This window comes from Molothrus aeneus, chromosome 10 (assembly GCF_037042795.1).
Source record: "Molothrus aeneus isolate 106 chromosome 10, BPBGC_Maene_1.0, whole genome shotgun sequence".
In the NCBI taxonomy this organism is placed as follows: Eukaryota; Metazoa; Chordata; class Aves; order Passeriformes; family Icteridae; genus Molothrus; species Molothrus aeneus.
In genome coordinates this window covers 13,513,925-13,527,898 of record NC_089655.1, presented here as the reverse complement: position 1 = coordinate 13,527,898, position 13,974 = coordinate 13,513,925, and the positions used below count along the sequence as shown (strand labels likewise).

At 51.8% G+C, this 13,974-nt stretch overlaps 1 protein-coding gene across 1 annotated transcript in view; it reads right to left on the bottom strand.

Moving 5' to 3' along the window:
• Window positions 1-322: 322 nt before the first annotated feature.
• XXYLT1 (xyloside xylosyltransferase 1) overlaps window positions 323-13,974 on the bottom strand; it is a 32,577-nt gene continuing 18,925 nt past the window's right edge. Inside the window, exons 3-4 of the mRNA XM_066556787.1 lie at window positions 13,702-13,834; window positions 323-1,474 (exon numbers count right to left, since the gene is read on the bottom strand). Of these exons, the coding sequence (XP_066412884.1) occupies window positions 1,078-1,474; window positions 13,702-13,834 (530 nt within the window). The 3' untranslated portion in view covers window positions 323-1,077. The remainder of the gene's footprint in view (window positions 1,475-13,701; window positions 13,835-13,974) is intronic.

The following is a 13,974-nucleotide window of genomic DNA, read 5'->3' as shown; positions in this document are numbered from 1 at the left end:
TGACACAGACCTGTGCAGCCAGCCAGGCTCACTGAGGCAGCATTTATTCAAAGGACAGTGTGCTCAGCCTGAAGCTCACTCATTCATAGCACAGGCAGCTCCCAGCACCCTCCAAATCAACCCTGGCTATGGTGGTGATGATCTTTAAATATCCAGCTTCTTTATTTGCATTCCTCACACGGGATAGATGTGGGATAAGCTATGTGGGGCACCACATTCAACTGCCCAGCAGATACACATCAACTACTTTTTAAACATGATAAGTGCAGGAAACCTCCTGTTGCACAGGACTTCAGTTGTGCCACAGAAAAACAGCCGAGCGTGTCTGATATCTGCAGCTTTATTCTTGTATAAAAGGTTAAAGGCAAAGCTAGAAAAATGAACCTATTGCTACACATTCACTGAACACGTCTAGGACAACATAGGGCAGTAAAGCTTTTATTGCTCAGAAGAACCAACAGAAGGCTTTAAAGCTTATCTAGCATTCAATTTTTTTTTTGTAAATAACCCAATTTAAAGCAGCTTCTCAGTCTTTAAAGCCCTCTCGCTTTTCTGGAATGCTTCAAAAGGAAGATGACCTGAGGACAGTGTCTGCTCTCCAGAGGGACCAGACAAACTCTCTGCATGAGGTGCAGAAATGGGCCACCAAGGAATGACAAATGAAACCCAACTGCCCACTGGGCACTCCTGCTGACCATCAGACAAGGCAAAGCTGCACAGCACCCAGGGAGCTGGGCCCTGCCTAGTGCAAAAGCAGCAGTCTCTGATGGGCCCATGGCTGTTCCCATGCCCCAGCAGCTGAAGCACAGATGGGCACCAGATGGGCACCATGGACTTGGCCAAGCAGAGCCAGGGCTGAGCCCTGGGTACAGTGGCTGTGGAGGCCTGTTCCAACAACTGAACTGCCCTTCCTCTTGGAGGGTGAGGCTACAGGCAGTGGGATATTGAATGCTCTTGGGATCCCTAGATTGCCCTGGATTATGCTGGATCAGAGCTGGTCACCCTTCCTGAGGGACTGTTAGTGCAGCCACTATGGCCCTGCTGCAGTCAGAGCTGCCCCTGGGGGCAGTGGGTGCCTCAGTCTTCAGGGATGGGGGTGTTGCAGTTGCCATGGTAAATTCTGACCTCCCCCTCACACTGGAAGTACTGGTCAAACACATCGTTGTATCCATGGTCCCTCCACCACGTGCAAAGCTGCCGGTTCCACGTGCAGTCAAGCACATGGAAAAGCTCTGGATGCTCCATCCCCACCATAGTGAAGAAATCCTGGTCCCCAAGGTGGCCCTTGAAGTGGTACTTCTCCGTCAGCTTCTGCACCATGGTGGGCTCCAGCAGCTGGTTGTAGAGCTTGGATTGCCTCATGGCTTCCAGGTTCAGAAGCAGGACACCACTGTTGAAGCCTGGCAGCCCATCAGGAGGGGGCTCCCCCACTTTGGTTTGGGGGTTCTCACGGCGATACTGCCAGAAGGTGTGCCTGGAAAGAGAGGAAGAACAGGCACAGGGATGTCAGGGAGGGCAGCCTGAAGAGCAGCCAGCTCAAGTCTGGGCAGGTCTGGATCACAGCAAGGATCTACCACCCACCCAAGGGATCTCACCATGCTTGTCTTCTTCTGGAGACACCCAGCCTCTCAGAACAGCCAGTGCTTCACAGGCCTCCTTTCTTTCCATCCCCCTGCACAGGATATTGCTCAGACTTCAAACCACGCTGCTTTACCATCTCCCAAAGCCTCTTTTGTTTGTACCAGCATCATTCTAGTGAGTCAAGTGGACACAGGATCGCGTGACTGCTCACAGGGCTGTGCAGAGAGACAAAACCACATCCCCAGAGCCTTGGGTGAACCACCACAAGTGTCCTAATTTCAATTACCTAAGCAAGCAGCCCAGAAATTTCTTTGGCTCCTTCCTCAGTCCTGTGTGAGAGAATATACCTCACCATACATACACTGGCTACTTGCAGGAATTGAATTAATCCCATGCTATTCCCCAAGTAGCTGGATCTGCCCTCCAAAATTGCTCCCATTCAGTCTGAAAGTCTTCTTCCCTCAAACAGCATCCTCTGCTGCAAAGCTGAGCACCTGACAGCAGTCTGAGCCTGTTGTGTCAGAGGAGGGAAGGAGAGACCCATGACCTCCACCACTGTCTCACAGCCCAGGGCTGCCAGCACTGCCCTCTCCTTCCAGCCCCCACACTTAATGTGAAGTTACAGAAGGGGTTTTTTACACCTTGCTGTGAAGATAGTCAAGGAGAAACATTGTTAGAAAGAATAAGGCAAGCCTGCCACTGGTTCCTTTTCAAACCTGTCGGACACCACCCAAGTCTCCATGCAGCTCAAGGCAACAAGAACTTGGTAGATTTAACGCCCAAATGTTTAAAGTGGTCCCATGCTTGGAAGCTGAAGCTGGACTCCCTCAGATGTAAGAAGATGCACGGACATTTGCCCCTGGGACAGCTCCAGAGGCAATGCTCTCCACTGCAAACATTTAAATTTAAATTTTTCTTCTAAGAAGCCATGTTGAGCTCCCACAGGCTCTTGCTACAGCTTGTACAGGGATCAGACTATCAAATCCATCCTTCTGGCCTGTGCTCTGGGTCCCAGCACAGTGAGACTGGCCAAGGTGACAGCCAGGATTACACAGCCACCAGCAGAATTATTCCAGCAGAAATGGGATCTATTTTTTTTTTTCTGTTTTTTTTTTTTTTTTTTTTTTTTTTTTTTTTTTCCCAGCAGAAATGTGGATCTGTTAATGATGCCAACTGTGAATATCTTTTTTATTTCCTGATCTGGAGAACCACAAGCATCATGCAGCATCACTTCCTTAAAATTTTCCATTAAGGCATGGATATTTCCCATTTCATTAAGGGTCTTTACACCACTCCCTTCCACCTGATTCAGAACGGAAAGGGTTTTTCCCAGTGCCAGTTTTCCATGGAAGGAGGGCTCAGTCTTGAAGCAGTCGTATCCATGCTTCCTAGGCAAGGGGAGTGGAGGACAGGCTGCCTTGTCAGAGCTCATGGGCAGCAGTGCTCATTGGATCTAAAGGGTGGGGAAAGGATAAAGGGCTCTGCCTCTGCAAAGAGCAGTTGTGTCTTGAGGACAGGCAAAGTCAACTCATGGATGGGTTGCTCCTTAGAAAATGGAGGCAAAACATTCTCCATACAGCATTAGAGGGAAGCTCAACCTGCAAAGACAAGCCCCAGCCATGTACCAATCAGCCTTCTGAAGTGCTCAGATCCAGGGAGTGGCTCAAGCCCACCTCTGCATCCTCTGCTCTCTGCTTCTCCCTGGCAGTGCCAAGAAAGCCATCCCCCTGCCCAGAATGTTATGCTGGAAGCTGACAGGAGGGAGAGGGTAAGCAGTGCCACAGAGGGGAGCATATTTCCAGCTCCACAGCAGTGAAGCTGATTCCTTTCACATTCTTACCTCCAAATACATGCTGCCCAAGCTAAGGGACAAGATTACAGCCACTGCAAGCAGCCAGGATAAAAAAATTGCAAGCACCCAGGCCCTTGGCATTGCCAGGCCATGGTGGGGCTAAAGCAAATCTGTACAACATGACTCAGTTTTTCAGTAGTGCTGTTCCCCAGATGACTTGTGGATGGCTGATAACATGCCCTTTTCTACAGGAAGAGGAGACAGCCTGACAAGCAGCAATTGTTCAGCCCTTCCTCCCAGCACAGGCTGTGACAGGGCTGTCCTCCCCCGGCCGTGTGTGGGGTGTGGGGCTGGCAGGGCCATCCTCAGGGAGTGATGCTGAGGTGAGATCCAGGATGTGATGAGCTGCAGGTGGCTCTGCAGTGCCCATGGTTTGGGATCCTGCTCACAGCTGAGCACAACAGCCTTGCCCCTGTTGAGCTCAGGCCAACCAAGGGAAAGGTGTCCTGGCAGGGCCACTGGCAGCAGCTGTTTAGACAGGATTTTTCTTGGCTTTTCTCTTTCAAGCAGGTTTTGGTCTCTGTCCTGCCAGGACAGAGAAGAGCACGGCTGAAAGGCACCTTCACCCAGTTAGAAGTGGAAGGAGTGATGATTACGAGAGCATTGTTCTCTTCAGAGGAGATGGGGTTGGAAAAGCACAACAACCAGCCAAACAGCTGACACAGCCTGTACCCACTCCACTCTGTCCTGCCTCACATCGCCCCTTGGCACTCACCTCAAATTTTGGCAAAACATAAGGGGAAAACTCCAGGGGCTGGATGAGCTTGCTGCCAGGATGTGCCCTTGAGATAATCATCAAGGAACTGAACCCCAGCTAGATGCAATGGAAATGTCTCCCTGACCCAGGCCCCTGGAGTGGCCGGGATCTCCCTGGGAACAAGCAGCTCAGGCAGGGCAGTGTGCCCTCCTCTCCGTGCCCCCAGCAGCAAAAGCCTGGGCAGGAAGGCAGCACCACCAGGATGCATTGGAGCAGGAAGCTGTTAGCTAGGAGAAAGGGAGGAGAAAGGAAGAGGAGGCATTTGGGGCTTTTGTTTACTGCTCTAACCCATCTAGATGGGAGGGGACAGAGGTGACCTGTGGCCCCAGACCCCGTGCCATGGTGCAGGGGAGCCGTGCGGGGCCTGCCGCGAGCGCCTGCCTGCAGCCCCAACAGGCTTTGCTTTGAGGAGCTGTTTATAAACAGAGCCGGCGTGTGCTAGGAAACATCTGGAGAAGAGCATTTCCAAGCATTCAAACGCCAGGCCCAGGCAGCCCAGATAAAAAACGCTGCTTCCAGCAGGACTTCCCTTGCTGGCCCAGCACAGGGCGCTGCGGCCGCGCCTCCCCTGCCTCGCAGCCCGGCGGTCACGAGCCCCAGCTCACAAAGCTGCCATCACACCCTTCCAAACACCTCGCTGGGGACAGCTGCCAGGCCAGGAGGGACCACTCCAACACCACCTGTACTCTATAGGGCCTTCTCTACAGCAAGAGGCAAACAAATGGGGAAAGACTTTGTTCAAATCTGTGAACTTCCACTCATTTACTTCAGCTCTGGGTTATGGGACAACTTCATGGGATAAGCTGAAAACCTCTGGTAAAGCAGCTGGGTGCCTGAGCTGGCAGGAAAGGCAAGATGCAGGGGTTACTGCCAGCTGGGAGACCAGCAGCAAGCTCAAAGCACTTGCCCCACAGGCAGCAGACTGGGCTTGTGTGCCTATACCCATCTGATGTTCAAGAGGCTGCAACCCTGCCACACCAGCTGTGCAGCTGCCACTGGGCTGGCTGCTGAGGATGTGCACCTTTCCCGTGAATCCACATCTCCAGGAATGCCTCCCCCACAGGCATCTGGGGAATCAAGGAACCAAGTCAAAATGACATGAAGTGAAACGAGATGTCAGGCCAGACCCAGGGTGCCTGTGGTTACAGGATGCTCCTGGAAGGTTGCAGGGTGCAGCCAGTGTGCACTGCATGAGCCTATGCAGCTGCATGGCCTCTCCCTCACCAAAGGGGAAACAAACCAACAGTCATGGAATAAAGCCACAAAAATAGGGAATCTGCAAGAATCTGGACACAATAAGCTTCCCAGAAACAGTCAGCTCCTTGTGGAGCTCACTGATTGCTCCTACCTCTCGCCAAGTGCTGCCAGAGTTTGGGCTGTCTGGGAGAGGAGGATGGGCAGCAGCAGCAGGCCAGTACCTTGAGGATGCCTTTTGTGAGCAAGCCTCTCTCACAGGGGTCAGGGGACCTTGAGCCTGGCATGAGGCTCCTGGAGCACAAGAGAAGCACATGCTGCCAGCCATCCCTCTCTGAGCCACTCCAACAGCAGCCCTGCCAGCCCAAACGCCAACTAAAACAAGCGCACGCTCTCGTACCTCCAAATATGCTGTTCAGTTCCTGAGCCAGAACACGGATGGCTGCCGGCGTTATCCCCAGCTGCAGGCACTTACCCAGCTGGCAAACACTACTGCTCCTGTGCAATGAGCAGTGAGGCACAAGTGCACCTTGCTCCCTGCTCCGTGTGCTGCCAGGACTCCCCCAGGGTGGCAGGAGGACACAGCACCTGGCTGTGGTCCCACCAAGCAATCCCTGGCTGAGCTGCCCACCTGGTGGTGCCTGGGACCTGCGGGGCTCCACAGGGCTGCTCAAAGAGGCAGATGGGAAGGGAGCCCCAGTGTGAAGTATGCAGTGTCCTGATGGGGACAGGGGATGTGCTTGAAATGGGAGACAACACAGGGGAGACCCTGATAGCAGCTTCTGTCCTGCCTGGAGGGGAGGGTGTGGGCAGTGGTGAGGGGAGAGTGATGGGAATGATGGCATGGTCCATTCAGGGGGTGATGGTGGCTTTCCCCCTTCATCCTTAGCACAAAGTAAGAGCACAGCCAAGAAACTTCCCTGCACCCTTCTCCTCGTGGTTAATCCTCACTGGGGCAGGCAGCTGTCAGATCCTTACCATCACTGTGTTCAACTGAGATTAACCTGCAGGCAAAGGCCAGCTCCCCTTCCTCCCTCTCCTCCCACCTCCAGAAGACATTGCAGCAATGCAGGTGGGCCCTTCCAAGCTTCTGCCACACAAAGCGAGGCAACCACCCAGGGCAGCATCCAACCCAGCTCCCTCCTCCTGCCCTGGCAGCCGGACCTCGGCCTGGTGAGCTCAGCGGCTTCACAACAAAGCAGCCCTTGTTGCTAATTGCTTATTTTCCATGTGCAATTGCTAAACCCCTTAAAGAGCCAGGACAGCAGGTTCAGTACCAGCCCATGCCACAGCACCTGAGCTGAGGCTGAACAGCTTGTGCAATCCAGGAAATCCCAGCTCCACGCTTCTCAGGAGCACCATGTATACCCAGTGATGTGCAGTGGCATCGCCAACACAGCAATACCCCTTGTCCTGCAGGGAAAAATGTCAAACTGGGGCAAAACAATGTCAATTTCCACCCTGGGACAAAGGGCAGGATGTGTTGGTGTGCACACCAGGACCACCTTACCCTTCTCTGATGGGTTCAGGGTAAAGGTCCAGCTCAGGCAAGACCTCCAGCCACCCCATGGAAAATACTGATGAAGCAACAGACTGAGCTCTTCAATGAGGACATCAGTAATCCCTTAATAAAAGTCTCACGCAATGCACAAATTATGTCTGTACAGTGCTGGTCTCTACCACAGCCCAGCCAACGTGCCAAACTTTTAAAAGGCCTGTATTTAGAGCAGCAAATTGATTCTCACTGATGACATTTCTGCGTGGACTTAGTCCAAAAGTGGGAACTCTTAAATAGATGACAAATGACAACTCGTGAACACAGCTTGTGAACAAAACCTTTCTTTGGGACAGATTTTCAAGGGTGGCCCTCCTCACCATCAAACATTTGTACACCCCATGCCAGTGCTAAAATCATCCTCCAAATACAGGTGGGACCACAAATCCCTGTCTGGGTCACAGCAGTTTCCTTCCATCTATAGAGCAAACAGCACTGGTGGCAGCGCAGAGCAATGACCTGTGTGTGTGAGACCATCCTCTATCAGCACCCGTACAGGAAGCGGGGCAACCCATCCACAGGGACACTGTAGAACACTGTGGCCCTAAATACTGCTAAAACAGCAGATTTCTATTAACAACTGTGAATAAATTCTGCTCTGGCAGTGTTCTCATGCATGCCTTGGAAGCACAGGCTGCCTGCTCTGGGACACCCTTGCCTGTCAATGGAACTCTCAGGAACAGGGGAAATGCTCTCCCTTCACAGAAGCTCACCTGCTGCTTAATATTATTACTATTTGTGCTATCAATGCACAGTTGTGGTTGTCAGATCTCATGCAATTTATTCATTGTTTTTAAATGACATTTCAAGTTTGCATTGTAGTGGGAATAAATTGGACAGGTCGCATATATTAATGATATTCACAGCTGTAAACAACACAACCCTTTACCTTGTTGGATAATTTTTTAAATCAGAGGTAAAGCTGAATTCCTCAAATTAATTCTGCTTCCAGTTCCTTGCAGGTTCTGTTTGTTCTGTAATTTTGGCTGCTTCTTGTCAGCCACTGCCAAACCAATTCCTAGAACCGTTTTCCCCATGCATCAAACAGCAGCACTTGCTACAAATCAAGTCAAAGTCTTGAAATGGTTTAAAATCCAAAGTGCACAGGGTTTGGGGCTTGCAGGACTGTGGGCAGGCAGCATTGACATCACAATGGCACAAATGGCAGGCACAAACTCTCCTGCCTTTACTCCTGAGGGGCCTGGGGAACAGAACCTTTTGTGGAAGCCAGCTCCCTGCTTCCTCAGGGCAAAAGCCCTTGGAAAAGAGTGAAGTCTCCAAGTCAGGGCCACCTGCCTGCATGAAAAGTCCACAAAACCAGGAAAACTCAGACAGGAGGACCTGCCTGCTGGAGATGGTTATTTCCAGTTCTGGAAAGCTCCATTGCAGGCAGCAGCCCACCTGCAGTGTTACATCTTACAACCACCACTGCTGCCTCAGCCAGGGAAAATCCAGCTGCTCCTTGCTTGCAGCTGTCAGCCGTACTTTGGGGTTTTTTTTTAGATCCCAAGAGAAGGTACAGAATGTACTGTCTCAGCCCAGACTCTCTGACAGCCTGGCCTGGTTATGGATTTAGCATTAGCCTGCTCCCAGTCCAGGATAACTCCTTTCCTCTTCCAAACATCTGACAAAGTGACTTAGCGCCGGTGCCGCTGAGCTCCCACAAACACCCAGCACTGCAAGCGCCGCGGCCGGAGCTGCACAGCCCTGCTTCCACCCGCTAATGGGCTTCTCTGGCTTATTTCAGCAGCTCTCAAACAAACAAAACACATGTCACTGAACACACAGCACACTCACAGCAGCTCCCACATGATCACAAGCAGAAACAAAGCCTTTCCTTTCTACAAAATAATGTCCTGTTTGAGTTGTTCCCAGGTTTTAGGCAGAGGCAAAGGCGAATGGCCTTGCAGCCACACAGGGACCCAAGTGTCGGCCCTTTGTAGTCTGTAGCTGCCCCTTTGATGTAGATATCCTTTCCTACTGGACAAACTTATCATTTCCAACACTGTGGATTCCCAAGATGCCTCAAGCTTTAATTAGCTTCTTGACACAGGGCACAGTAGTAAAGATCTCACCAAATAGCAGAAGTGGAAGCAGCAGCCACCCTTCCAGCCCCAGCTGTGTGCATTCTTGGACCTGTGAAGCTCTGGGACTTCTCCTGAGGCCCACCTTCACAGCAGGTATCTTCCTTCTACCTGGAAGGGGTAAAAGCACCCATCTGAGGACCTGTGGGTTAAGTCCTCCCTGTTGCCAGCAGACCATTCCTTCCCAAGGAGACCTCCAAAGGGAGCATGATGGGGGCAGTTCTGAGGGCCCCAGGTGGTGCTAGCACACTGTGGGCACCCAGAGCCCACTTCCATTGGCAGTGCCAGCAGCAGCAGTGCTTAGGCAGAGAAGAGGCTGGGATGGGAATGGGAGCAGGGAGCACGGCATGGCACATGGGGTCAGGCTGAGGCTGCTGAGGGCAGCTGTGCAATCGGTACCACTGCTCTGCTTCCTCTCACGTGCCACCAGTGTGACCAGACCGGTCTAGAACCAGGAAACACAGGAAGAATGGGGTTTAAGCTCTGCCTTCAGTAATCTGAGAGCTTTCAGGACATTTTGGGGAGTGCCACAGTATTTCCTCACCCTGTTCCTCTCAATCACAGGGCCGTTTTGAAATGAGGAATCCTATCCCTTTGGCACCTGGCAGCACTGAGTTCATGTGTCTGGGAACAGGTGCTAAGCCAAGCCAGGCTGGCAGGGAGGAACAGGTAGGTCTGGGCTGCACTGGTGTGAGGATGCCATTGTCATGCTCTGATGGAGATCCTGCTATGCCCCAGGTGCAGCCCCAGTGCTCACACCTGGTCAGCAGGCTGAGGGGCAGCAGGCCATGCTTCCATCACCAGCCATGGCACAGCTGCACTGCTGGGAGCACAGCTGAGCTGCTCTGCAGGGTCGGGCATGTACCCACACACCCCCAAGGACAGTGCCCTGCTGCCCATCTGGTCGCTCCCATGCAGGCTGCATCTGCAAAGCTTCTCTGCAGGTTTCTTAGCAGGGCTCAAGAGCACCAGAGAGCCCGGACATCTCAATTTGACCAAGATCTGGCACGGAAGGCTCAGTGCAACATAAATATTTATACAGACCATTATCACTCACTCTATGCAGCCTGGTGAGCAGGATTGGCCAGCACAACTGAGCAGCTGAAATGCTGCAGGGGACAACAGGACTTTTAATTAAGGTTATGACTCTGAAGAAGCACCTCCTTGCATTTAAAGCCTTTTGGATGATGCAAACTTTAGATGCAGAGTCTAATCTTTACATCAAAATCACTCCTACTGAAGCCAGAGCTCCTGATCTTGGCCACAGTGTGAACCCTCTGCAGGCAGACACATGAGCAGGCATAAGCCAGCCTGGGAAGAGGCTCTTCTGCAGGCCAATATTCAAACAACAGCCTGGCAGGACAAATCCAGTGCTGCCATAGAAAGCTCAGAGGCATCTAGGAGGCTACTGCACAGTACCAGTGTCCTCAACAACCTCACCACAGTAGCACCTTCTTGTGGGATGAAGTTCTGCCTGCAACCCTGTCCACAGAGGTGTTGACTGTAGCCCATGTCCCAGAATGGATCCAACAGCCACAGGAAGGACAACATGCCTGACCCATGGACAGGATGCCTCTTTTCCCTGCTGCAGCTGGAGAGACAGAAACCTGACGTGATGCCAGTGGCCTCGGACCTCAGATCACTTCCTGCATGTGACGTGGGCTCCTGCCACCTCCCCCTCTGCATCCAGGACTCCCTGCCAGACACTGCAGAGCGATCCATGTCCAGCTTCAGCAGGAGCTACTGCTCTCCACAGGCCACTCCAGTTCAGCCTGAGTGGCCCCAAAGGACAGACCAACACCAGACTGTGCAACAGTTAAATCCCAGCACTGGCCTAGCAGGAGGGCCGGGAGATCCTGTTGCTCAGAGAAATGTGTTTGTCCAAGACAAACAGTGGCCGGGCATTGTTTCAGCATGAGTCAAGCGAGTGGAAACACTCCCGTGCCATCCTGTTTTGCTGTCTGGAGGTTTCCCCTACCTTCAGGATATGAAGAGAGGCTCTGGGATGTTTCCGATTCGCTGTTCTCTTACTCCTCCGTTTCCCGGAATGTCTGTCTGTGCCCAGCACTGCTCATTGCACCAGTGCAGCAGCCTGAGCCTTCTGCAGCCCCAGTCTGTGCCCACAAAGTGCAGCCCACAGCCAGGCAGCCAACGGGCAGCTGATGGAAACAGATGGTGGATTAATCTCCATCCATCTTTCCCATTGCTACACAGCAGGAAAGATGGAAGCCAGGCGCTTTCTGGCCACTGGCTTACCCTGCCGCAGGGAACCGAGTCCACAGCTCCATGAGCAAGCTCAGAACAGCTCTGCTAATTCACCCTCACTGCTAGGTCCTCTGATGCTTTGGGGCAATGCTAGTGCTGCAGAGAGCTGTGTGAAATGGTGAGGAAAACGTGAGTGGCAACACAGAGACCCCACAATCACCCTGTAATCCTCCTCCCTCCCCACAACCCTTTCCCCAACTGAGGCTTCAAGCGTGCACACGTGGCAAACAACGCGGCTTGAGCTGACACCTGTTGTTTCACACCTACAACATGTTTTTATCTTTCTGAAAGTATAAAAATAGTAAAGAATTTTTTTTACAAAGACATCCATGCTTTTTCAGCTCATGTTTGTGTCTGGAAACCCTTTTAGCAGTGAGGTGCGAGCCCCACAGGGTGCAGGGCTTGGCAGGAGGGCAGGCTGGAGTTTGCACAGCTCGCCCCACAACGGGTGATCTGGCGACAAGAAGGATCAAGAACTTGTTTTCACATGAAGATCAAAACAACACAAGAAGAAAAGCACAACATAGCCCAAAGTGACCCAGAATGTCAAAACTGCAACAACAGAAAGTTCAGCCCAAAAATGCAGCCTGTGAGGGCTATTATTGCTTGGCATGTTTGTCCCCACCACGGGTGGCAGGAGGGGGAGAACACAGCTATGGCTTGGGTCAGGTATTCAGTGCTCAGCCCATGATCCCCTGCCTTGTCCCCTGCCATGCTGAAAGGCTCTCCAGTGGAGCCCCTCAAACCTTAATTCAGTCCCTTCCAGGCACACCCAGTCCCACAAACCACATCCAGGCAGCAGATCACCATCCCCACTCCCTAGTTATGCACTGAAATAATGCAAAACCCTGCAGAGACAAAAACAAAGTGATTCCACCCTGTACTAACTGCAGACAAACGAGTGCTTCATTTACCCTGTTCCAGCACCGCTAACAACAGGGATCTGCCCTGCTGGGCCCACCGAGGCCACAGACTCACAGCCTGCAGCCACTCTTGGCTGGGGCTCTTCCCTCCACCCCCCTTTTAAGCTCTAACAATTGCATATGATTAACTGGGGCTGGATTTACCATTCTGGGCACCCAAATCCTGTAAGGACACCCAAAGCAGATACAGGAGCCCTCTACTCTCCAAGCATGGTGTCACCCTATGGAGACAAGACCTCAGCATCCGTGTTCCTCTAGTGCCAGCTCTTCCTGCCAAGAGTACAAATCAGGAGAGAGGCAACACTTATGCCACAGACAGAGAGATGTCTTTTTTCCAGCTCAGAAATAGTGGTGACTTCTGTAGTTCGAGCAATCACATTCTGTCATATGGTTTAGGCTTCCAGGAAGCAATTGGTGGTGACTAACAACCATCAATCTCCTGTTGATGAACTTCTGTCTCTACCCTCTTCCCATCTGGATGCACAAGCAGCAAGAAAGGCTGGTCCAGATCTTTGCAGCTCAGCCTGTGCCCAAGAGTGCTGCTGGTCATGTCCTAAGAGCCTCAGTAGGGAAGTAGGCTTCCAGCAGGGAAGGAAAAGACATACAGACCTCTTAGGCTTTTTTATCTTTCCCCAAGAACTTTTCCATTAGGATTAGCAAATCTAGCCAAGCCATCTGAGATGCTCAAACTCAGCTCTGCTGAGATCCATTAAGGCATCCTGGGATAATTATCTAATCTACCCTGGATTAAAAGAAAACCTGAGGTCCATCCTTAGAACAATGGCTAAACAAAACCAATTTCTCTAAGCACCTGGAAATACCCCTGTGTTCCTGAATCCCACCAGTGGTGGGATTTGCATTATTTCCCATGAGTGGGAAGGACTGGGCCACCCCTTTGTGAGTGGTTTCCAGCACAGTTGGCAGTGGCTGTGGACCAAGGGTCTGAAGAGCAAGGGACCATGAGGCCACCTTCATGCTTGCAAGCCCAGGTCAGCAAGAGCTGCCCATTCAGCCTTCAGTGGGGGAAGCAGAAAATGCACTCCAGGGACCCAGAACCTCACTGTTGCCCAAACTCAATCCCTACTCTCTGCAATATTTTCAGCCAAAACTTCAGAGCGCCAACACACAAACAATTACAGCACCTCAGCAGGCATGGCTGAGCAAACATGACGTACATGATGTACTCTAGATGTACTAGAGTCCAGGCATGGATTTTGGCACTGATGATCAAGAATTTGCCTCTGAAAGTCTTGTGATGGTGTGTGAGAACAAGCAAACAAACCACAGCAACACTGTATGGTTTGCTCATATCAATTTACAAGTTTCAGATTAAGGCCCCCTGCCGGGATGGTGGATTGGTCTCCACCATTTCCATCCATCTCCACAAACCACTGCTCTCTGGGTTTTTTTCCAAAGAGCAACCTGAGTTGAAGAGAAGCCACCAGCCACCTGCTGCCCACTCCCTGCTCCCCCCGGGGAGGGGGCTGTACCTGTACACTGGTTGCATTTCTCTGGCAATCCCAATGACTGCTCCCTCTGGGAATTTGTCAAACTCATCAAACAGCTCTCGGATGTTGGTCTTGTACTTCAGGTCCAAGTCTACCTGGATGATCCGTGTTATTTCTGAAAGCACAAAGAGGAAAAGTCAGCAATAGAAGACAAAAGTGTAACCTGTGATTACCACCAGCTACTGGAGGAGCTGAACCCAATGAGGATTTGGTGTAGTCTACTCCATGGGCAACTCACATTTAACACAATCCAGC